Source organism: Batrachochytrium dendrobatidis, assembly GCF_000203795.2.
Source record: "Batrachochytrium dendrobatidis JAM81 unplaced genomic scaffold BATDEscaffold_11, whole genome shotgun sequence".
NCBI classification, from domain to species: domain Eukaryota; kingdom Fungi; phylum Chytridiomycota; class Chytridiomycetes; order Rhizophydiales; genus Batrachochytrium; species Batrachochytrium dendrobatidis.
In genome coordinates, this window is record NW_006281109.1 from 551009 (window position 1) to 575932 (window position 24924).

Sequence of the window (24924 nt, forward strand, 5' to 3'; positions counted from 1 at the left end):
GATTTTCACATCATAAAACTACACGATTGGGAAACATGTCGATCTATACACTAACAATACAGCTTGAATAGTACGATAAAATTGGCCAATTGGATTTAGTCCTTACCCCTTCTCGAATACGAGTCTTTACTAGATCCAGACTCATTGGTTGCTTGACAACTTCAGAATACCGTTTTTCTTTTGAAAGCTTTAGAAATGCATTTCCTGCGCGATGATCGGCAATCCTGTTCCAAATAAGCATAGCTGTTTTTTTCCATGTTTTGTACTTTTCGTCTATTCGAAGTCTTTTCCTTTCTGGCTCATCTGTTGATGTATGGGTAGAAAGGTTAGCCATTTCATATCTAGTTGCCACGCGCCAAAATCATAAACAGTTTACCAGAATATTCTGTCCCAGAATCTGGATCTATAGAATCCATTTCAGAGTAGATTCGAGTTGCCGTTGCTGTAGATGAAACGATAGATTCTTCTTTAAGCTCTAACAGAATGATTCAGTTTTACAAACCTTGCCAATCTATCATACTATTCCAACAAACGTTACCAGTAAGGCTATGATCGCGTGGATGTGGTGTTGTTGGGGATGATTGGGCTGCATCATCATCAGCTTGGTTGTCTTTGTCTAGTACCTCTGGAATGTTTTGAGCCTTGAGAGATGATTCTGTTTCGGAGACCGTTTCAACAGACTCCTGTGTGAGCATCAGTTATGTTTTCCTGTGAGTATCAGCAAATGAAACAAGTTTTTAAAACAAGTTCAACCTTATCGTTTGGTACTATTGCTAATTCATCGATTGTCATGTCTTCCAAAACTTCATCTTTAGCTCCATTCTCAATGCTGTCAATATCAATGCACGTTTGGCTAGAAGAAATATCAACGTGAATCAACCAAATGTTTAGTAGGCGCATTCAAAGATTTAAATATCATCATCTTATACTACCTGTATTCAACCTCGCATTCGTACAACTGCCTTTTGATTTCATCGCTTCGACGAGCAGATAGTTTGAAAAGTAACTTTCGAGTCAGAGTATGGGCTGTTGTGTTCACCAAACTCGAGTTAGTTTTTCTAAAACCTCGACAAGATCAAATTCATGGTAACAGCCAAATAGTAAGCCAGTTGAAGGGCAAGCAAATAACACCTACATGTATCTGTGACGATATTCTCGCCAGATTCTAGTCTAACCGTCAATGTTCATGTCAAAAACAAAGTATACTCGAATTTATAGAGCATGCAAGATTGAACCAACCTCTCATCTTTAATGGGACTCGATACAGTCAATAACCGATTGTATTCATCCTCACAGCTCTATATTCTTATCAATATTAGTAACCTAGTAATCAATTATACAAGTGGTCTAATCTGAATGGCAGTTTTTGAATGCATAATCAACTTTCACCGCTGATTGCATATCAGTTTAACCCTTTCAAAATATTTCCGTATATCCAATACAATATGGATAGTTATACGCTCATTTAGGTACTCCGATAAACTGGAGGTGAAGTATATGTATAAACGCACCTTGGCATCAAGCTTTGCAGGAAACGTAATGCCATTGATTAAGCAAAGAGTTTTGCACACTTCCTCCCAGTTATTTTCTCCATGACAATCAACTGCCTTTACCAAGGCGATATCTGCATCTGGATCCCACTCGGCCATTTTGATGGTAATTCAAGCAAATATTGTTTGTCGAAATCCAACTCGGAAAACACAACTCAAAACACGTGATGAGTATGCTGGCAGAATAAAACAACTTCAACACACGTGACTATCTAAATCACTTTTCCAACACTTTACAACGCTTGCTTCTTGTCTTGTACACTAAACAATATACTCGGCGAGTCGACTCTAGCCCTTGATCCCAAAACTCTCTTAGTGAATATCCCAACTCTTTATTTGAATTTACTGTGCAGCAAAGATGGCAACGAAACTTCAAAAGATTATGGTGCAGCCCATAAACCTGATCTTCAGAATGTTGCAGCAGGTACTTGCTGCTCTAATCATTTCAATAGTCTGCAGTGTATAATGCTTGACTTGCGCTTTCAAACATCATAACTAATCGTTTTGCAATGAATGGATAGAAATCAAGAGTGCAAATCTGGCTATATGAACAGACCGAGATCAGGATCGAGGGACAAATCTTGGTATGTGCTTTTGCATTGTCGTTTAGTACAGCTAGACTGGCTGGATTCAATGATCAATCTATATCCCACTACATTGTTTGCATCTGACTCTATCATCACAGAAAGCTATTCTGCATGTCTCGTCAAGTTTGATCTATATTTGACTGAAATTTACTGACTTTATCCATTGATATACGCTACCTGTAGGGATTTGACGAGTTTATGAACTTGGTCCTTGATGATGCAGAGGAGGTATCAACCAAGACTGGAGCACGGAAACAACTTGGGCGAATTCTACTAAAAGGAGACAATATTACTTTGTTTTGCAATGCACCCACTACTGCAGCTGGTTAATGTATGCATCGGATAGTGAAAACTTTTACTGAAGAAATACAGATCTTTAAATACTTACAAGAATTTAGTCGATTATTCATATTGTTGATCATTCAAGAGGATGAGTCCTTGACAAAGGATTGGCAAACCTGTTTTTGAAAAATGTGTATTCAGACTATATCTCCAGTTCGTTGATGATTATTGCTTGAATGGCATTTTTTGTCCAATCAGTGCATTTATTTCAATCCAATATACCAGCTGAAACTCGATGCAACGATTATAAACTAGTATCCGCTTTTTAGCGATGACTCGTACATAGATCCAACTTATTTCAACATTTAATTACTGTAAACTCCGCTGTGTTGTTTGGCAAGTCTAAAACATTGGTCTCAAATTGTGTTATTTCGCATTTTTGTAAGCCTATAATCTACTACAATATCTGGTAAACTTTGCAGATATGTATAGTTTGGTTTCAAGTCTACTGCTAACTTGCATCAAGATTGGTCGCGCATCTGTCACTGCACAAATAGTTGTATCTCAGGTCTGGAAATACTAATAATGGTATAATACTCGATTAAAAAGGAATCCCAAAACTTTATTGAAGATTTTTAGTCGGGCGTAGCATAGGTCTCAATGATTGTCAGCTTCAAAGTCGAATATAAATTTGATTTGATTTGCCAGTCTATTAGAGCTTGGATGTTCCACTGAGATTATCTGTGGGTTGAGGACCGTAGTATGGTTTTTTTAATAGCAATGCAATCTGTTCAATTCGATCGCTTCCAAAAAATGAGTCTCGAGTTGACACTCCATTGTTTTGATGTTCGACAATAATCCAAGGAGCGCCAAATGCACCTTCATGAGTAGCAGCCTGCGTGTTATCTGTCAACAACTTTTTTACATGCAAGTCGGATGCATGCTTTGATACAAACAAGGGAGTTGTAGAACCAAGCACTGGGGTGAGATATTTGACGAGATTATCCTCATCACTCAGATTCATTCCATCACGCCAATAACACTGCCAAATTGCTCTACTGGCTGAAATCAGTTTACTTGGCTCATATAGCTTAACGGCAGTCAAAATTCGCTGAGCTTTCAAAGAGTTGTCTGGAAATTTACTCGGGATTGCTGTAAGTGGGACATTGTAAAGCTTGCCATTACGCACCAAATCTATGGAAATCAATGCAAAACTGTTGTCAAAAGGCATTCTAATCAATAGTTTAAAAATCAAAATGATCCCACTGTAAACTACCAAAGATCTCACTCACAAGCCAAACAACTAACCTTTGTACATGTACTTTGCCTTGAACTTGTTCATACCAGGAGGCTGGTTTTCAGACTCGTGCATCACCCCAGCAAGATAGAACGGAACCATGTTCATCTCAATATCCCAAATTGACTGATACCTTGAAAGTATTTCCATGGCGAACCTACAATTGAATCTACTCTGAGTTGAACACATGGACACTCGAGTGGATACCACTACCCAACTCTGCCTAGTCTGTATCTATCAAACAATTTTGATGGAACTTTGGTATTTTGAATTAAAAATAAATATCGGGGTTTACCATGAGTAGGGCGATACAGTATCAAAGTAGAATGTGAGTTTCATGATGGTAAAACAGATATTCTTGACTGCAAGGTTGTCGAGATTGCCATTTGTTTTGAATCAGCCCAAATGTCACCTGAGGATGATTGGAGCTGCTCTTTTTTTCAGATATATTCAGTCTTGTCTAATACTCGGTGTTGAATAGTTTCATGACAGGTATGAATGCTTGATGTGCAATCCTTTTGATACAATTTTATTTCTTGAAGCTCTATTAGTATTTATGATCTTTCCTGACAAAGCTGTTGCTGGTATCACCAGCAGCAAGTCATACTTGGATTTGTCAACTTTTATTGAATATCAATTTTTTTATTTTTTTAATTCCTGCCTGAAAACTTTAACATGAAATCCAAAGACAAGAATATCAAACCTGCCACTAAAATGTCTTCAAAAAAGATCACCAAGTCTGCAGTAAAAACAAAGCCGGCGGCAACACCAACCATTGCCAAGACTCGATCAGCTTCAAAGAAAACAGCAAAGCCCACTAAAACTCTGCCAGAACCCATTGAATCAGACTCTTTAGAAGAGCAGGATGATGGCATAAAAGTTGTTATGCCTGATGAATTATCTGATGCTGAAGAGGATGATGTGCAAACTCTCTTTGAAAAAAATGACGATTCAGCCAAGGATGTGGACAGTGATGCAGATATTATCAAAGGAATAGACAGCAGTGACGATCAAGACAGCTCTGATGATGAATATAGAGGCAAAAAGGGTATGCATACTTCCAATGGCAAGACTGAATCAATTTCAAAGAAAAGGAGTGATGTAGCGGGTTCTGAAAAAACCGAGTTCCAGAATGGAGAAAATCTTGTGCTTCTGGAACCAAGTGATCTATCAACGCTCAAGACAGCTACCAAAAAAGTCAAAGGGGTGCCAAAAACCACTCCTGGCGTTGTGTATCTTGGTCATATTCCACACGGTTTCTATGAAGCCGAAATGCTTTCATACTTTTCACAGTTTGGAGAAGTTACTCGACTTCGGCTTTCCCGAAACAAAAAGGTGGGAAACTCACACACTCGTTACTGCTGTATATTTTATAAATAATCAGCCTGTTTAACTATTTTGTGAGCTAATCTAATATTATTATGCGTGTGTCCCATATAGACTGGCCACTCCAAGCATTATGCATTTGTTGAATTCAAGGATATCGAGGTTGCCAAAATTGTAGCAGACACAATGGACAACTATCTGATGTTTAATCGAATGCTCAAGTGTAAGCAATTGACTTTTATCTTATTTTGGCTCAGATCAAACTAATTCATATCTTGTCAAACCAATAATTTAGGTAAAGTGGTGTCTGCTGATAAGCTACATGCTGATACCTTCAAAGGTTGCGATCGTAAGTTCAGGGTTATTCCATGGAACAAACTTCAACGAGATCGACAAAACAAGGTTAGTTTACAAACGTGTTGTCGACTTTCAATTCCAATATATTGGTCATCTAATTTGATATTTCTACTGATAGCCAAAAACAGCCGAGGAATGGGATACTATTCAGACAAAGCTGGAGAAAAGAGATTCAAAAAAACGAAAGCAATTAGAGGAGCTTGGTATTGATTATGAATTTCCAGGTTATGCTGGTGCAGCAGCCGAGAGAAAGGCTAAATTAGCAGCCTCGGCAGAAAAGACTCTGAAGAAAAGTAAGAAAGCAAGCGAGGACAAATAAACGGCTTTGGTCGATTTACAGCCGTATTCACGTAAAATGGATCCATTTTGTATCTTGCAGTGATTATCTCTTGCTTTGAAATAAACAATAGTTAAATATTCGTTACAATTTTCTACTATGGATTGACTTTGATAAACATTATCAATTGTTCTAAGCACAGTTTCCATTATGCGACTGAACGTTTATTATGTACTTTGGTATTCTTAGCTAATCATTCAATTTACGCGAATACGGCTATAGCATTTAAAAAATCAAAACTTGATAAAACTACGCTGATTACCAAATCCAACAATCAAAATATTGTTGCAAGCATCAAACTCAATACAACATTCATGTAATTATAACTCACTGCTGTAATTTGGCAACAAAAAAGTCGATTGATACGCTCAAGAAGCTTAAATGCCAGAAACTCGAACAGTTTCAATTTTAATAAACTGATCCTGGACTAAACTATAGTTTAGTGTCAAATTGTTGGCAGGTGCACTGCAGTGTTTGTAGTTTGCTCAGTCATCAACACCCGCAGTATCAATAGTTTAGATTGTCTGCGAATGTAGCATTGAACTGCTTTATTAAAATAAACCCTTTGACCCAATTGAAATACTCGACAAGATTATCAATTCAAAAACAGTAACCACGTTTGACTTGCAGAGCTGATACTGATAACAGCTAAATCCATCAACCCATATTGATACTTGAACAAGTAATGCTGTTTGAACACATCCTGTAATCAACCAAGGCTGTATCACGACTTGCTTAAATCTAGTCAACTGAGTCATGGCATATCCTTCAACCAATCAGATCTGAACAACGTACATGATCCATCAGCAATATATGAATAAAGTGGTATGGATTGCATGATGCAACCACTTGTCATGTCAATGCATATTAAATACTAGATCAGTGGCCTATAGTTTGAAAATCAGTGATGGGATCGCATACTTTGAAATGGTACTACCATGATGATATCTACACGATTGAGTTGAAAATAAACGGTAATAAAACAACACCAGATCCATATCCACACGATAGAGTTGAAAGTAAACAACACCAAATGGACACTTGATACAATCGAGATGATCACATCAACAACATGGACAAGATTTGAACACGAGACAAGTGATACAAGTTACACAAGTGATAATACAGTCAATGCAGTCAATACAAGTGACATGTGTGATATAATCAATCCAAGTGAAACAGTTTATTACCAAGACATTACATTTGACTTGTTCGTGAGCAATAACACGCAATGCAAATGACATCCATATCCACGTGACTCGGCGCGTTGGGTTGATTTTAAATTTCTGCGCCTTCAAACGTGCAGAAACTATATTGATATCAACGTTATATTCTGGGCAATAGCCGCACCATCTTCCACTGCAGGAAAGCTCAAGGAACTGTATTCTGCTATATAGAAGGTAATATATTGTAGTATCCGTTATATATGACCTGATTGAATCGAATTCCTTGGTTTGGACAATAGATTGGTGTTTTTATTTGATAGAATCTTGCAGTTTGGTATTGAAAAATCAGTATATATGGTGATGCAATGAGCATTAAGAAGTGTTTGTGTATATCATTTACCGATCTAGTAATTATTAGCATACAGTTATTTGTTATCCGTAACCAACGTAACAGACGACATGCAAACCCTAGACTGTGTCGGGTTGAGTCCCAATAAGATCATCCCATATGGATACAATCCACGTCGGTTGTTTGGTATGATATCAATGGATGACTTTGTCCAAATACAATATGGACTGCTATATAAACCATAGTGGGCAGTTGATTAGAATACTGCTGTAAAACAGTCATGGTTTTGATGATTCTAATCCTTTTTATTGTATATCAATCGACTGGCTTTGGATTGTCATGGCGAATTTACGAATATTGTCATGACAAACCTACAAATATTGTCATGACGAACCTACACATATTGTCATGACGAACCTACTCATATCGTCATGGTGAATCCATTTCATATCGTCGTGCAGATCGAATCTATCAAGGCCGTTGCTACTGCAATCTTACTATCAGTTATATATATTTGATAAATTCCAACAATGGGTCGTAAACCTTCTCCGACAAAAACAACAGGTCCTTTTAGTGGTTCGATATCGACACCAATGGGAACCACTCAACACAAATCACAGACTCCGACATCGAATGCAATGCGTTCACAACCTCAGACCCAAACTCGACCTTCTTCAAATGTGTCGGGCCCAACTCCACAAATACCGTAAGTGATTGTTTTATGGTAGACTATCTATATACGATCAAGTATACACTATGCAGTAGAATGTCAAGTACACGAAGCGACCAGATTGTCACTGAATCTTGTCAAACAATATTGATTTTAATTGGCATGTATTGGATTAGGAAAGCAACCAAAGCAAATGCATGGAGTGCAGGACCTCCAGTGATGGCAGTGTCAGACTCAATGACGCCTGCAGTATCAGTTGCAGCAGCAAAGACAAATGGATCTCGCACAAACTCGACACAGAAAAGTCCATCCGCCAAAATGAGCGCAAAAGAACGAGCACTCAACGCAGTGCTGCAACTTGTGGTAAGTGACGATAGTGTCCAATGGTGTTTGTCGAGAGTGGAACTGCAGAGATATGTGAATATTTACTGATTGAATCTGCAATGAACAGGGCGTAAAGACTCTGGTGACCACATTAGATGGAAGTGAGGTTGAGGGTATCTGCCACACTGTAGATCCAGTTGATTTGTCAGTCAGTCTACGACAAGCGAGAAAACGGGTGCTTCATAGCAAAGGAACAGGTCGAGCCATTGCACAACTCAACATTCGTGGAGCAGATGTGGTATCGATTACAGCAGCCTCGTTTGAGACAGCTCGTCCACCACGGACCAAAGTGTCTCATCACTTTAAAACAGATACGGCGATATCGGGTGGAGCAGGTGAGCATCGCTACCGTAATCTGACCAAATGGACATCAGATAATGCCAATGAACAAAGCATGACAGGTTTAGAAGGTGAGATGAGTCAGTGATGGATATCGATCAGTTGTATTGGTTGACAATGTTTGGTAATGAACTGACTGTTAATTGGTAGATGTGCCAAAGTCAGGAACTTGGGACCAGTTTGCTACGAATAAACGACTGTTTGGTGTAACCACTGATTTTGATGAACACATGTATACCACGGTAGTAGACAAGAGTTTGCCAGGATTTTCTAAGCGAGAGGCCGAAGCAGCACGTATTGCAGCCGAGATTGAACGAGTAAGTGGACGAGTCGGAACTATGAATCGCTTTGATTACGCGTGGCATATTTTGTTGTTGTTGTTGGATAATGTTGTTGTTGGGTTCAATGTTGAATAATGTTGTTGTTGTTGAGTTCAATGTTCTGGTAAATTGTCATTGAAATTGACTTGTTTGACTTGTTGTTCAACTGTTTGTAGGCACCAACTCGTAATCTACATGTGGCAGAAGAACGCGGATTTTGTCCAACTGATAGCACAATGGATGAAGAAGACAGGTGTGTCAATCAATATTAGTACACAAATACATCAAGTGTACTGTTGGTTATGCATACAGATCAGCTAATATCAACTGCACCGATATAGGTATTCATCTGTTTTGAGAAATGTAACCCAAGGCAATAGGAAACCTACAAATACATCGTGGCGGTCAACTGTCGCACCAGCATCAACACACAAACAGTCTACAGTCGGAGCCACATTTGCCAGTATTGCTGAAAAGAATGCACCACAGTCTACAGCTGGAACTGGAACTACATTTGCCAGTATTGTTGAAAAGAATGCACGACATAGTCATGCACCACAATCTACGCCAGATCCTACAGTGACAGTACAAAAACTATTTTCAGAGTTTGCTGGAGGTGAGCGAAAACAATGGCAGGTTCGAAGAGAGCAAATTCATCGAACCAAACAAGGCGGGCTTTTGGACGATCTTAAAAAGTTTGGAAACAGTTTCAAACTGCAAACACCAATGCCTGAAGATATCAAATGCATTCTACATATGGATGCCAAGAAAGAGTCGAACAACATAGAACAGTCGCAACTCTTGCAAGACAAATCAAACAAATCAGACAAACCGGAAACCAGCAGTGACCGTGCCAGTTGTAAAACCAACAATCGTAATGCTGCGTCGGATGCACATACTAAAAATGCAACATCAGGTACGCCATCAAATGACATCAAAAAGAATCCATCGACACAAAATGCATTGGTGTCTCAGAAAAACACAGCAGATGTCAAGGCAAATGTAGAATCTGTCAAGCATTTGGCAGTATCCAAATCAGAACCTAATCCTGTCGTATCAGATACCACGTCGAATACACCACACGATAGTCAAAGTAATCCAAGTGCATCATTAGCCACGACTTGCAAGACAAATGCTGAAACCAAGCTCAATACACACCCTACTGCATGCGTCACTGGATCAGCCAAGCCTGATGTGACTGCATCAGCACAATCGAATGTAAAGGTTCCAAAGCAACCACTGTCAAGTTGTGCCAACAGTCACACGCCAACTCCAAAAACAGTCGTGTCAGCCAGTTTAAAACCACAATCCACACAGACCAGTGCATCAACAAAGGAACCAAAGAGTGAAACGGGTTTGCCAAGAAAGCAATCAATATCACAAGAATCAGTGTCTGAGAATGCACGATTGTCCAAGGATGAAGATATAAGCGACAAAGTATCAACAGTGTCAGAGACTCCGTCCAATGGCACCAGTATGACGTCGACATCCAAATCTACATTCAAGTTTAATGTATCGGCCTCTGAATTTACGCCAACAACAGTATCTAATGCAAAGCCACCAGCAGTGTCTGGTGTAAAACCAACATCAGATCCAAAGGTAAGCGTGTCGGAACGTAATGGGACATTTGTCTATCTGAATGCATATAGCACGTTACTGACATGGCGAGTCTGATGGAATCAGAATTTTAATTATCCCAACAGACGTGGCGGAAAGTCAAACGGGACACCCAATGCACGGATGCATACCAAGCCATATCAAGGAAAGCCATATCAGAAATATGCTCCATGTATGTTGAGTGATTTGAATTGGAATGTAAAGTGTATATATTCTGATGCTATTTGGCTGTATTATTAGCTGGGCATTATGATGCTCATCAGATAGGTGGTGAGTTTTATTCTGGAGCAGGTCCATATCCACCACAGCCTCAGTATGATCCAATGGTCAGTGCTATTTTGTATGGTGTTGATTGTTTGAGATTCAAGTATACTGATATTTGTGTTGATTGTTTGAATGGCATCGCACATTTGAAATGTTATTTGGGATGACTTTGTGATTGGATACCAGTATATGCCACATGGTGTCATGTATAATCCATCAATGGTTCATCCAGGAATGCCAGCACCAGCAATGATGTATGGAATGCATCCTCAATATGGGTTTATGCCAGGAATGCACCCAGCCGGTAAGTTGATATCAGTGATATGAACAGTTTGTGGTGAATGGTTAATGTTTGAAGTGACCACGAGCGCTGGTTAGCGTGTTGACTAATACAATGATTTGATAAACTTTCAGGAGCAGTGATGGGATATTCTCATCAGCCACCAATGCCGCCTATGGGCTGGGTTTCGAGTCCTGGCGAAGCAGTGCAGTATGGCGCGCCAGTCATGATAGTTGGCGGTACAATGCCGTCAGACATGGCAGGTGTACCGAACACGACAGGTGGTGGACCCAGTTCGGGTAGTGTAGAGTATCCTACATATGAGCAGCATCAGATGATGATGCAAGGCCACGCACCTCAGATGTATATGCAATCACCCTATGTTCAATATGGTATACAAGATCCGCAGAATACGCAGCTACCACCAACATCGCCGAGTGCACAACAGGCCACGCCGTATATTGTAGCTGTACAAGCAACCTCACCACAAGGATCTCAGTGATGGCTGTTGTACTGAATATTTTGTCAGGTTGTGAAGAATGTGATGAGTTGCTGTTTCAAGATTTGTCGAGATGTATGCTGTATTATGATACAGATGAGGCAGAATAAAGTGTGAATCCACTATGTGTTGTGTTTTCTAAATGTAACCACTGATGCGATTGATTTATTTTTGATTGGTTGGATGAATAGAAAATACTAAACTGGTATGTGCATGACCAATAGTATAATTGAAATAATCATGACACACGTCGAGATATTACCAGTTGGTTGAATACACATTTGTTTTCGAGTCAATGGCATGCAACGTGGATGAGTTGGTAAAGATCTGAAATAGTAATTAGGGTTTTGTTTGTGTTGGTCTTGAATTGTCAGATTTACAATTTTGAATTCAAAAATAAACTCGAGACTTTACAGTTGAATACTATTTGACACTAATAAATTGACTGTATTATGGACAGTTTATTCATGTCAAAGTCTTGTTACTCGATTGCAGAATTCTTGTTGGTTATTTTGCAAACTTGAATTGGTGAATTTAAAGCAATTTGTATTTGATTTTCAACTTTTAAAAACTGTCAGCGACTTGAATGGCATAACTATCTATTGATCGTGTCTCGTGTACCATCACAACAGCCCAGTTTTCCAACGATCTGTGCTATTTCCTGTTATCAGAATGATTTAAAAACATGATGAAATGGGCCTAAAATATCAATGAATACATTGTGTTCTCATGCCCATTGACACCAGCATTGACCATATTAGAACAAGTGAGTCACGTGGACTGAATGTGACGAAATCTGAACTGTTTTTTGAATCATTTTCAATTCGAATCAGCAGTTGCAGTACAACCAACATCACACTAGCATTACCATGTTTGCTATTCGTTCTGCTCTGCGTCAGGCTAAACCTGTGATCCAGCGCTCTCCCTATCAGCAGCGATTTTCATCTTCTTTGACACCTTCAGCTCTTTCTCATATTGAGGCTCGTTGGGTCAAGCTTCCCGAGGCTGAGCAAGGTGCCATTGCAGACCAACTCGCTGAGCTGCAAAAGGGAGATTGGAAAGCACTGACTCTTGAACAGAAGCGTGCAGGTGAATTACAGGCTGTCCTTTTCTTATTCACATCTGTACATTTAGTTTAGTCACAAGTGCCTTATCTGGCTTTACTGGCATACCAACCTTGTTCTATTAATTCTCATTTTTGATACAAAGTAGTTTGTGACTTGGCTCTATTTTGACCATGAAAGGGTCTGAATCTGTCTTTTATAAAAGCATGTTTTTGGGGTTAATTGGAATTCAATTAGTGCTGATTTGTAATGCAATGTACTGAAAGGGCAGTTTGAAATTGCTGTAACAGTGTTACTACACTATTCCAAGATCGTAGCCTTGTTATGTTGAGCAACATGTGTCACTATTTCCTTGTTTAGAGATCTATAATATCGTTACACATTCTCTATTCCAGAACCATGATGTCTTGATCTATTGCTTAGTGTTATCTTTTGTTATTCCATCTCACACGTGTGCATTGGAAACAAACCTGCACTTTTGAATCATTTTGATATAGCCTACTTTATTGCCTATGGACCCTATGGTGCTCGAACTCCTGCCGATCCTGTTTTAAGAATTAAAGTTGCCTCGTGGGTTGTGTTTTTCCTTGCCACAGCTGGTACTCTGCTGGCTGTTTGGGAATCTGGTAAGTTTGTAATTGAATTTTAAAGCTTATATTTTTGCAAATGAATACTAGTTTTTGGCCAGTCTTGTGAATACACTTGCCAACCTTGCTCTAAACCAACACTGAATGTCTTATATTTAGTTAAGAACAAGCCCAAGACATTTTCAAAGGAATGGAAGGAAGCAGAAGATGCTCTTGCAATCGAGAGAAAGATGAATCCCTTCAGCGGTGCATATGCCAAGGTTCTCGAAGCCGAGAACAAATCTGCTTGATTGTGTTTTGCAATGAAGAGTTTGATTTCTTTACGCAGTTTATTCTTGAAATGCGATAATGTTGGATTGATATTTACTAGTTGAAGATATGCCAAGATTAATTGGGTCGAGTGCAAGCCCTCAGGAGCTGTTGGTTTGCCACGATTGATAAACTGTTTATAACAAAATAATATATTTCTATAACAGACAATGCAGAACCAGGCAGGTCGAGTTTGAGGTTTATCAATTGCAACTGCTCTTGATAAATGCTGTATATATTTCAACTTGAATCTCATTCCAGATGGCTGGATTGGGTCCAGTTTAGTCAACTGATAACCGCTCATTCGTCATGTCACATATGCTTAGGTTTTAGATGTTTCTTCAAGAGCTGCAGATACTTTTGTGTCTACCTTTTATAGTATGTTTGATCGTCAGCGACACATGATAGGACAGCTTTATAGCAATGTGTCTGTTTTACTATGGAATGGCAATCCTATACAGGGTGCGAGTAACATTGCTCAAACATACTTGTCGTTTCCAATAACAGGTATCTACTCGATAGTGTTGCACTATCCATCCTTGTTGTGTTTCATTTACGTGAGTATATATGTAGTTAACATCTACTATTACTTTGTAAAACTCGATGCAAAATTAGATCACCAAATATTATCTTATGATTGCCAGCCTATGATAGGCCAAGACTTTAATGATATCATTGTATCCATATCAGGTTTGCTACTTTGATGATCAATTATAAACTGCTATACTATTAAATTAGTTATACTTGCTGCGTATATATTATGATACCAATACTACTTTGAAATGCAGGAAATGTTCGTTTTGGTGATGAACAACGATCCAAATTATTCCATCAAACTTTTATTCTACGTCCAAAGGAAGAATCAAAGGGGAATTGTAAGTTGTTGGTTTAGCCTTTAAAAGGTTGATATTGTGTGTTTAACGGGCATATTTATCCATCATTCTATATAAACCTTGTAATGCATGGATAGATTTATAAAATATAGCAATGCCTTGCATTTATACTGACAAACCTATACCGAATTTATTTTTGAATTCAGACTTTGTGATTTCAGATACGTTTAGATTTGTATGAATACACTTGGTCAGAGTGGTTTTACATCAATCCAAGACTGGAATGAACCTAAAGTACGCACACAAGAATCGATAGGTTTTAATGAAAATGACGAGTATTAAACAAGATGGATTCATTATTAAATCAACGAGTATGGTAACATCAATAAAACAATTCAATGAATATAAAAGATGAATTGAGTTTGTACAAGTTTAGATGAAGATTCTTATGAGATGAATCACGATGAAACCATAAAAATGACAAAAGAAACCATTCGATAAGAATTAAACAATGCGAATGTTTCAGTGCAATCCTTGCTGCAAATACCATCGAAACCATTACAAGCGTCTTGGTGATTCTAACCAAACTCAAGTTTTCGTGATTTCGTCAACAAGTTTAGATGTCTGCATTCAAAGGCAAAGAGCATCTTTCTTGGGCATCATTTCGACAGAACCTCGGATTCGCTGATGGTGTGTGATCCATGAACAAAAACACTGCTGTTTATATTGGCAATAGTCAGTTGTCCATGTTAATATCATCGCACTCTGTTAATCGTATATTGCTCTGGAGTTGTAGCGTATTTCCTACTACTCTTGTCAGCATCTTGTTTTTATTATGTCTTTTGCGTTGCATATGATTTAGTCAAAGAGTTGACTATGCACACAAGAGTCAAGAGCCATGAGTGTTGCATGTTGACTTTGTCAGTCAAATCATTGTCATGATCCCAATATTGCTCTTGACTCGATTTGGCTCATCTTAAAACCACTTGATTGATATTTGGAGATAATTCAATGGCAGTAACGATATGCTGGAAATCAAAATCTGGCTTGACTTTATTTGTCGGCTATTCAACATGTTTTATTTGGGCAAGCATGCTCCCATTGATTTTAAACCTGGCCCAGATGCGATCATACACTAACCCTGATTTCATTTATACTCAAGATCTGTACTGTGAGCCAGCATCACCAACCGCAATTGGTATTCCTATTAAAGAAGAGTTGATAGTAGTTTCTTGTTCGTTATGTTCAAGACCTGTTCTCCATAGTGGATTTTCTAAACATTTCGGTAGGAATTTGTCACTCATGGTTTAATCCAAAATGCTTGTATTTTAATCAAGTCTATGCATGCATTTGAGCTAACATTCAAACTGTTTTTTCTAGTAACGTGTAAAAAAGCCTCTTTATCTGGAAAGTCTAAAACTGCAAAGTTTTCTAATGGTCTAGTAACAAAAAAGAAGAAGCAAAACGGATCAACCTCTACGTCTGTTGCTGGATTCACACTATCGGGAGGTCCTTCTACATCACTTTCGTCATCCTCAACGTCTGTTTTTTCAGAAATAACACCATGTAGGACATTGACTTCTTTTGGTTTGGATAAATCGCCATCTGTAACAGTTATTTCAGAAGGTTGGCTACCTTTAAGCTTTATGTGTACGCTTTTTAATGGGGTTAACCTTTATTCAAAATAATGTCTTGTTTATATCGTGTCTAATGCTTAGGGATCTCACCTGCATCTTTAAAGACTCCCAAAGCTGAATCTTCAAAAGAGTCGACCAAAAAAGTAAAAGGAGGTACGAATAGATTTTAAATGTTTGCTATGATACTACGCATTGGCAGCATTTTTCAAGTGATGCAACATAAGTTTCTAAATTGGAGTGGGTATGCTGTTTCATGAATCTACCTTACTACTACAGGCCCAATTAATTTGGATTTACAGTGTGGAGTAATGCACGACAATGGACTTCCTTGTGCTCGATCTATTACATGCAAGATTCATTCCGTGTCTTTAAAACGTGCCGTAGCTGGTCGCACTCATCCATATGACTCACTGTATCAAGAGTATCAGGCCAAGGCATTGCTAGCGCGAGGATTCAAAGGTTGTTTCTACCCAAACTTTTGCAAACATTGATTTAATGACCACCTGTCATGTTTCACGTTTTAATAGCGTAGAATTGTTCAATACGTGTTGGTTTGGAATGATCGTATTCACCTCTTTTTAATGTTATACACTTGATAGATGCAAAATCGGCTATTGCCTCGAAATCAATGGCACGAACGACCATGGAATCAGTTATGGGAGCCGAAAAAATTAATCAAGAGGAAGAAGTGAATCGAGTCATGGCTGCCCTTAAATCACATCAGCCCTGTGCACTAGTGGCCACAGCGGCATCTCAACAACAGCAGACTATTTCCTCTCTTGGTGTCTGGATGGCTTACAAAACTCGTATAACTATGCAGGATGCGTTTCGAGACAGAGAAGCTACAGGAGCTGGATTTCAGGCGTGCTAATGTACATTCACAGCCGTATTCACGCAAAATAAAACACTCTGTATTTATCTTGCAGATTTTCTCTGGAATAAACAACTGTTAACTATTCGTCGTTATTGGAAATTAATTCCTCCTATTGAAACTTTGTATTTTAATTTCAGATACGTTTGCGCTTTAGTTCAAGAAACCATTTCAGGAATGTGGAATGTATTGGAACAGAAATGTGAATATTTGCTGTATTCTCGTACAAGAATAAACACAACGATCAGTAAGATTGGCACTAAATGAGACTGTTTATCATATATTTTAGTCTAGCATTTCATGTTGCGTGAATATGGCGGTAAATAACAATACAGCAGTTCAAACTTGATCATTTCTTCAATTTATTGGGGTGCACGTGACATTGACTGGTTAATGGACTTTGCAACGGTTTGGAAAAGACGCTCAATTTCTGGAGCACTTGTCACAAAAGTAGAGTCCCAGAAGCTGTATCTGGGGTTTCTAAACAACTCAATGACTGTAATCAGCAATCCGTAGGGGTGTGGTCGATTGACAATAAGCCGCTCAATAAGTACCCTGTTAAATTGATTATATACAATCAATGAAGGATCAAAGTATTGGTTTTAGAAACAAACTTGTCGTCTTACAAGGCTAAAAACGCGATTATGATATATCTACACATTACCTTGTAATCTGTTCCTGAACAATCTCTTGGCCGGCTTCTACAAAAAGGTATAGCAGCACACAGCTAAAGTAGTGAGTATGGCTATTGGGGTATCGAAGTTGGTTTGCAATGGCGCATAGCACCAGGTAACGTCCTAAAGTATTGGCGTATAGTTTAGTATATACAATGAAGATTAAAGTCAAGAACCAGTATCAAACACATCAGCTGTGAGTTGCTGCAACCATACCTTCTGTATCCATATCAACAACAAGCTGTTGAAAAATATCCATTGGCGCACTATGAGGAACCAGAAAACTTGCTTGTTGTTTTTGCTGAGCTTGTGCAATGGCTTGAATTCCAACATAAAGAACAAGTGCGTTGATTGCACAAACATTGTATTTGGAGGTAGGTTTGGACAACGGCTCTTTTAACAAAAGTTTACTCTGCAACTCGGTCAAAAACGACACTGGACCACGGGAAGATAAGTAGTCATCTATATCCTGCTTCAAATTATTCTCAGTGAGACTACACGTATAGTCGGACAGTATTGGAGGAGACTGGTTGATTTCTGGGAGTAAATCAACCTTGAGATTAGGAGTAAAAGGATCAGGAAATCGCATATTTCGAGGGAAATCGCTGAGAATTAAATTTCGCAATTGGATACAGGTATGCGGAATAACATCAACAAGGCTGACATGATAGTCACATAAAAATCCTGGGAAATCTCGCAAGAGTACTAATACAACGCGAAGTGTTCCTCGATACAAAAGACGTGTTGTGTCAGATAATTGATCTTGCTGAAGAAACGGCCCAATAAATTTAAACAGTTCGACTAGTAATCTTTGGTAATAGGGCCAGAGCTAAATAAAACATTGACATTCAACCAACATGATCAATTAGAAACCATAGACTGCATAAGATCAATATATACAAGCAATGATTGCTGTATCCCACTTGATGCAATAATAACAAATATTCAAGCGTAAATATGATTACACACCCGCTGGCCATCTGCAAGCAAAAGTTTAGGCATAAACTGTCTATGTGAAATCAGTTGAAGCCATGCAAATGCAAATCCTGGAAGGAAATTAGGTTGCAGTGTATGGAATGTGTTGCTAGAAAAAATAGCTGTGAGTTTAAACATTGCAGTAGTTGACAGCTAAATCAATATACATGGGTTTACCTGATTGCCGTAAAAATATGAGCATGAATGCCTCCAAGTCTTGCTTCAAATAGATGCAAGTCATTTAACAAACTCGAAAACAACCGAAGGAATGGCTTTTGATTGAAGCGCAGCTGATTTTGCTCATGTGAATGGATAAGAACTAGCACAATGATGGATAAAACCCGAGCAGTAAAACTAAGACGCGCTTTGTTGTAGTCTACACCAGTAGAATCTCTATAATATGAAATAAGCAAGACAGTCAAACGGGAAAACGCATCCACTCCTTGATATTCTTGGGCAATGGCTCCGTTTGAGGATTTAATGACGTCAAAAAGATCAACACTGATCTCCGTACAGACACGGAAAAAAAGAGGATAGATGGAATCAACCATTAATATATCTTGGAGCTGTTAATCAAAAAAATTGTAAGTAGTCTGAATGATAAACATATATCGATCAAGAGCATTATACAAGATGTTGGCCAAAAACAAAAAAATCGTGTTTAAATACCTGAGTGACAAAATCAAGATGCGTTGCCAAACTGCTGGATGGATGGTTAAAAATTTGAATCCATTCATGAAACACCAGGCTTAAATGTTCTCGCACAGCATCGTTGCTAGGATCTTGCAGAATAAGATTTTTTGCAGACATTATGGCAGATCCTTTTTCGACATTGCTCAACAGGGTTGTAACACTAGATATATTTTAATTGAATAAAGATAAATACTTGAATCTACAAAATATCAAGGCATTGCTTATTAAAATACTATGAAAAAAGCATACCTGGATGATACTTTTCCTTGAGTAACTAGTCTCCGGAAGGATTGTATCGTAAACAAAAAGTCGGTATAGAGTGCAAACTTTCGTCGTTCAATTAAGCATGTGGTCAAAAGTGATGCTGCAAATTCAATTACATTTGGCCGACCAGTCTCCACCTGGCGTGCAAGCTGCATGTCAAACTCGGCCACGTCTAGTAAATCACTTTGCAGCAGTGCAATGTTGACCTGAATATCATATTTACGCTAAAAAATACATCAAAAATCAGCAACCAAATCTGGACAAACAAAAAAATACCAGATTTTCAAACCAGCCAAGAATCAAAATCATACCTCGTCATCGTGATATAAAAACCAATCTTTCAATTCCTTGGCCAGTGCATTTGAGATTTCACAAAATCTCTTCAAAATCAATATATAGACAGTACGAGAAATAACAGAGTCCGATTTATACAACAGCTGTACAATCTTTTGGGAAAAGACTAGCGAAAACTCGTCAACAGAAGGTGTCTGTGTTAGTAGACTCGGAACCTCTGCCATCAATAAGCGAATGTTGTGCTGAGCAGGCAATGTTTCAAGAGACACTAGTGCATTTGCTTTGAGTTGTTTATCTAGATCGTTAGTAACAAGATTAAACTTTTCAACAATTTGCCGAATCGAAATTGCATTCGCAGTTCCTTCGTTGGCCATTTCTGGCTGAACATGCTGAAATGATTGTGCATGTACGGGCCCATGACGATCATCACTACGCAAAAGTGCACCATTTCGAGATTGTCGCTCTTGTAAATGTGGAATACGAATAAAATCCTCATATACACGCAATTGCTGCATTAGCAAGCCTCCAGGTCTGGGTCGAATTCCTTCAGGCAAAGCAGTAGCATATCGCGAAGCTGAACAAACTGCCATGTCAAAGTAAGGTTGATTGGAGCGCTAGTAATTATGGATTGAAATTATAAAATCAATATCTTCATAAGCAATATCAAGCAACATAATTTGCCACCACATCAACACTTACTTCACGATGCTTGCGACGGTTCATGTAAGAAGAAGCTAGACTCTCATCAATTTCCGATATGGCCTTGTCTGAAGCCGCTTTTTCCATTACAGAACATGCAAGATCAAGGTTGTCCGAGACAATCAAGTGAACAACGGGTTCTGGCACAGTTTGTTCAGAAAATCCGTTCTGCATCAACAGCATACGTAGATTTGATATCATGCTAACACGCAAAGGCTCACGAGAAGACACCGATGCCAAACTTCCAGAGAGACTCTGAGTCATCAGATGTGCAGCTTTACGCATCTTGTCTTCATTGGGTTCCATGGAAAAATCTTTGGTAATAAGCTCCCGAGATGCAATCACAGCAATAGCAACACTGCGCTCAACTACTGATGACATGATCACTTCACCAATAGATCGATCGATTGCAATATGAACAATTCTCTTGAAAGACGGCTGTGTATTGAACAGAGAAATATTGTGGTTGGATGTGATATATGCAGCCAGATTGGGATACATGACTCCATTTTCGTCTGATAAATCAGTAGGGCCTTGTGATTGCTGGCGAGACTGGGCATCGACACTCGCATTGGGATGTATATACCCTGCTATACTTCGGGATTGAAGATTGGTAGTATTATCAGCCTCATTTGCAGCAATACGCTGCATTGTAATACGAAGAATATCTGTGGGCTGCATATCTAAAAACGCACCACCATTGCAAAAGATAGTGTTAAAAAGCTACACCAAAAATAAAAGCAAATGCCAGATGAACAAGACTCGACTTACCCTTGACATTAAGTTTGAAATTTTCACATTTGCTTTCAATGTTTTTACATAGCACTTCAATCTCAAACTTGAGATTGAGTTTGAGTTCAGCAAAATGATAGAGCTCAGCAAGCAATTTGAGAATAGCCATTAGCCAAGGATTGGGAGGCCGAAACACCTTGCTTGTACCACATTGTTCAAGCACTTTGCATACAAAAGGAATGACTACAATCAATCGATTACTTAAACAGCCTTCCAAAAGTAGTTCTTTGATTGCCAAATTTTTATGCTTGATTGGTTTGTTTTTGGCAAGCGTAATGCTTCCAAGCCAAGTACCAAGATTTTTGAGTAGAGAACGCTCCTGAGAAGAAGTCAGCGTTTTTTCAGAGTTGAGGAGTAGTCTGATATTATGCAACGTTTCGCGTAAAATATAGCAATATAGGTTAGAAGACGGGAGACCATCTAAAAACAAAATATATACATTGTGGAAATTGGGCTCGATGCTGACACGTTTTAAAACAAAATATTCACTAAACCACGAGTAGTATGCAGGTTTTAAAAGCTCGCCCATTTCAACGACTTTGCTTTCCACATTGTCCTGTGAAACATTGTTTACAATGAACAGTATTTTATCTTGAATACTTTCAGAGGGTAATTCAGAAACAACGTCTTCTGGCAAAGGATCAAGATTGACTGTTTTGAAAACAAGGCCATCATCTGCACTGGACAAAGCGGCGCTCTGAGAATCAAGTTTCATGGAAATTGCCATTGGTTTGGCCTCGGAAGTATCTGCATATCTAATCGGATCACTTGCTCCTGTACTTGCAGTCACGACTTGCTTTTGGGCATTCTTGATGGCTTGAATAATGTCAGGATGTGCATCACGAAGATGCTCAATTTGCAATAGCAATGCACAGTATTGAGGCCATTCAACCAGTCGGTTCAAAAACTGCAAGAGAGCCTGCACACCAAATTTGAAAAGCTTTGAACCAACTTGGTGACGAAGACCTTCGAGCACATACCGAAGAGCGACTCCAAGAGCCATGGAAGTGACCACCTCATTTTGAATCAAAACGCCAAAAAGGATACTGGTAACTGTAAGCTCTTTTTCCGGATAGCGTTGAAAGAATTTGTACTCATCAAACAGATTGTGAACCATACAGCGAAAAGTCTCCTGATCTCGAGGATTGTTGGAGATCTTGAGCCGTTGCAGCATATCAACAACTTGACCAATTGAAAGCTCTCCTTTATATATCTTTTCGTAATAGGAATTGGCTTCTGCCTCGATATCTGCCGGAAACGATGTGGTTTCAACAAAAGGTACCTCGTCAATCATTGCTGAAAGTCTGGGATATGTCTGTAGGCAAATATTCAAAAGCTCCTTGAGCAACTCGGCGTTTTCAGCCGTCATTGTACTAGTGATATGAACATGTGAATGTTTAAATTCAATACATACTACAAGCCATGACAGCACAACCAAGCATCACGCAGCAAAGACTGACCTTGTGTTGGCTCGTAAAGCACGCAAGAAGGCACTTACCACCTCTATAGAAAGCGGAGCTGCATGAGCAGCATCGGGCTGAGAAAGCTGCATGACCACTTTCTCGTTGAGAAAATCCAGACAAGCACGAACAAACAAAGTGTTTTCTTCATGAATATGGTCCTGCAGCCACTTTTCCAAATTGAGGTATTCGCGACGTGATGCCAATGCTGCCAGATCGATTGAAAAACTGTATGGTTTAGCTTCCAAAATTTGTGAAAGAGCCTAAAACGTACACAATCGGTGTTACTAATAAAGTCATTTTATATTGCAAAGGTAAACACTGGTGTACCTTCATCTCTTGAGCAATATCAAGGATTCGTGAAATAGATGACGGATCCTTGGAGTGCATTAATACTAGACCCGATACAAATAATGCAGGAGTCAATTGCCACACACGAGGCAAAAAAAATGGAGCATGGGGATGACCCATGAGGAAAATCACTGCAAGTCTGGGGCCATATTCCTTGATGGTTGAATTCCATGTTGTCTGTAAAAATAAGAGTGATGATTGATTGTCAAGCACATGGGATATCCATAAGCATTCAAATATGATCAAGCATGATGTCGTACCGAAAGACGAGCAAATCCTAAAAGCATGAGACCAGGACTGTGTTGGATACCTAATTCGATCAGCTGTTTGACTTCATCCACGTATTGGGTTTGAGAAAGCTCCATAAGGGATTGAATTAGATCCAAAGAGTTCCATGGCGATGTAGATGAAGCGGAAAGAACAGAGCGACCCAGGTTTCCAGGGGGAACGGATTCCATGGTAACGACTCGTCTTGGAAGTGTCGCAACAAGAGTGAACAGCTCTGAGGCCATTTGGATAGTGTAACGAAGGAAACTGACTTGAGCCTTTTGATTTGTCCAACGCTCAAGAAAAACATTTGTAGGTAAAAGATAAATATCCTAACAATAACAACATGAATGGGAAGAGTTTAGTATTTAAACAAGCAAGCAATTCAATACGCGATACACTATAAAAGTAAACCTACTTGAAGAACAGCTTTTGATGCTTTGAGAACAATGGCAAGACTGTTTGAATCTGGAAAAGCGGTATCGGGATGATCAAGCTTACGCAGAACATTACTCCAATTTATTGCAGGATTCTAAAAAGAAGATCAAACCAAAATAGTAAATGTCAATCAATGAACAAGTTAAAAACAGACTGATTTCAAACGACTGAATTAGCCAGCAATAGTCTATATGATGACCAGGTCAACAGCAGCACAGTAAAGCATGGAATATAAAACGAGTTAAAAGTAGATGAAAACGAACCATTTTTACAAGAACATTGAAGAACAGATCGATACACCAAGTGGTCATGTTACGCAGTTGATCCACTTCAGGTTCGCTCAATATTCCAGAAACAAGAGCACGAAGAGCAGGATTTTCAGGAAGGCCAGTGTGAGTTAAAGCCATCATAGCCAACAGTCTTGCAAGTTCCAACTCAGTGATCTTTGTATGAGCATTAGATGGATAGATTCCAATTTGTTCCAGTACTGCCAAGATAACATTGGAGGAATATGTAGCACCGTAGCCTAGATCCTTGATATAGTTGACTAGCTGAACTTCAGAACTTCCTGGTGGTTCGTCTTGATTCATGACTATTTCAAGAAGTTTTAAATACAATTATTAAAGACCAATGCAAGGGATAGAAACAACTACACAGTCGTAACAATACAAAAACATGGTCATCAACTGTCTTGATAACCAGTCAAGTCAGTGATGACATCAAACTCAAAGTGATCTGGAATTTAAAGAGTTTAATGTGTAACAATATACGAGCCAATGCTCATCACTGACTTGTTTCAACACACTCACTCGACCACTGCAATGTCTTACTGTTGTATTCACGTCAATGCAACTTTTCTGTGTTGGATTTCCTCAATTTCGCTTCCAAAATTCACTTGAAAATCACTTGAAATTGTCTTGAAATTCACTTGAAAATCATTCCATTTTTCATAAAGTTTCACTAAATTCTCATCACAAATCAATACTGAAATAATGTGTTTTTAATCCATTTATTCAAAGTGAATTATCTTGAATAGAAATCTCTTATTGAAAACTTGACCATTAAACTTGCTATGGTATCAAGATAACCATG

The 24924-nt window shown here is 38.8% G+C and overlaps 9 protein-coding genes across 9 annotated transcripts; 4 read left to right on the forward strand and 5 right to left on the reverse strand.

The window, feature by feature from the left end:
• Positions 1-10: 10 nt before the first annotated feature.
• On the reverse strand, positions 11-334 carry BATDEDRAFT_90923 (uncharacterized protein; the record flags this gene model as incomplete). The annotated part of the gene is made up of 2 exons (XM_006681217.1): positions 11-43; positions 107-334. The coding sequence occupies 2 exons, from the start codon at positions 332-334 to the stop codon at positions 11-13; spliced, it is 261 nt and encodes an 86-aa protein (XP_006681280.1).
• Positions 335-341: 7 nt separating this feature from the next.
• BATDEDRAFT_90922 (uncharacterized protein) lies at positions 342-695 on the reverse strand (the record flags this gene model as incomplete). The annotated part of the gene is made up of 2 exons (XM_006681218.1): positions 342-475; positions 539-695. The coding sequence occupies 2 exons, from the start codon at positions 693-695 to the stop codon at positions 342-344; spliced, it is 291 nt and encodes a 96-aa protein (XP_006681281.1).
• A 595-nt stretch (positions 696-1290) lies between these two features.
• BATDEDRAFT_90921 (uncharacterized protein) lies at positions 1291-1649 on the reverse strand (the record flags this gene model as incomplete). The annotated part of the gene is made up of 2 exons (XM_006681219.1): positions 1291-1323; positions 1512-1649. The coding sequence occupies 2 exons, from the start codon at positions 1647-1649 to the stop codon at positions 1291-1293; spliced, it is 171 nt and encodes a 56-aa protein (XP_006681282.1).
• Positions 1650-1855: 206 nt separating this feature from the next.
• On the forward strand, positions 1856-2523 carry BATDEDRAFT_90820 (mRNA splicing protein SME1). Its single transcript, XM_006681156.1, has 3 exons — positions 1856-1974; positions 2072-2134; positions 2321-2523. Exons 1-3 carry the CDS (start codon positions 1909-1911, stop codon positions 2465-2467), a joined length of 276 nt encoding a protein of 91 aa, XP_006681219.1. The 5' UTR covers positions 1856-1908; the 3' UTR covers positions 2468-2523.
• A 608-nt stretch (positions 2524-3131) lies between these two features.
• BATDEDRAFT_26918 (uncharacterized protein) lies at positions 3132-3866 on the reverse strand (the record flags this gene model as incomplete). Its single annotated transcript, XM_006681025.1, has 2 exons — positions 3132-3613; positions 3728-3866. The coding sequence occupies 2 exons, from the start codon at positions 3864-3866 to the stop codon at positions 3132-3134; spliced, it is 621 nt and encodes a 206-aa protein (XP_006681088.1).
• A 1062-nt stretch (positions 3867-4928) lies between these two features.
• Positions 4929-5616, forward strand: BATDEDRAFT_5254 (uncharacterized protein; the record flags this gene model as incomplete). The annotated part of the gene is made up of 4 exons (XM_006680913.1): positions 4929-5051; positions 5157-5265; positions 5344-5444; positions 5518-5616. Coding segments are annotated over 4 exons (432 nt in total), but the record flags the coding sequence as incomplete, so codon positions are not given.
• Positions 5617-12476: 6860 nt separating this feature from the next.
• On the forward strand, positions 12477-13602 carry BATDEDRAFT_90822 (uncharacterized protein). The gene is made up of 3 exons (XM_006681157.1): positions 12477-12713; positions 13186-13314; positions 13435-13602. The coding sequence occupies exons 1-3, from the start codon at positions 12494-12496 to the stop codon at positions 13563-13565; spliced, it is 480 nt and encodes a 159-aa protein (XP_006681220.1). The 5' UTR covers positions 12477-12493; the 3' UTR covers positions 13566-13602.
• Positions 13603-15037: 1435 nt separating this feature from the next.
• On the forward strand, positions 15038-16925 carry BATDEDRAFT_26922 (uncharacterized protein; the record flags this gene model as incomplete). The annotated part of the gene is made up of 6 exons (XM_006681026.1): positions 15038-15107; positions 15580-15702; positions 15798-16043; positions 16136-16207; positions 16331-16513; positions 16654-16925. The coding sequence occupies 6 exons, from the start codon at positions 15038-15040 to the stop codon at positions 16923-16925; spliced, it is 966 nt and encodes a 321-aa protein (XP_006681089.1).
• A 340-nt stretch (positions 16926-17265) lies between these two features.
• On the reverse strand, positions 17266-24422 carry BATDEDRAFT_35788 (CCR4-NOT core subunit CDC39; the record flags this gene model as incomplete). Its single annotated transcript, XM_006681094.1, has 15 exons — positions 17266-17480; positions 17590-17722; positions 17816-18428; positions 18569-18683; positions 18752-19140; positions 19244-19427; positions 19517-19755; positions 19843-20439; positions 20525-21207; positions 21296-22689; positions 22777-23039; positions 23107-23304; positions 23388-23726; positions 23813-23926; positions 24096-24422. 15 exons carry the CDS (start codon positions 24420-24422, stop codon positions 17288-17290), a joined length of 5781 nt encoding a protein of 1926 aa, XP_006681157.1. The 3' UTR covers positions 17266-17287.
• Between the last annotated feature and the right edge of the window lie 502 nt (positions 24423-24924).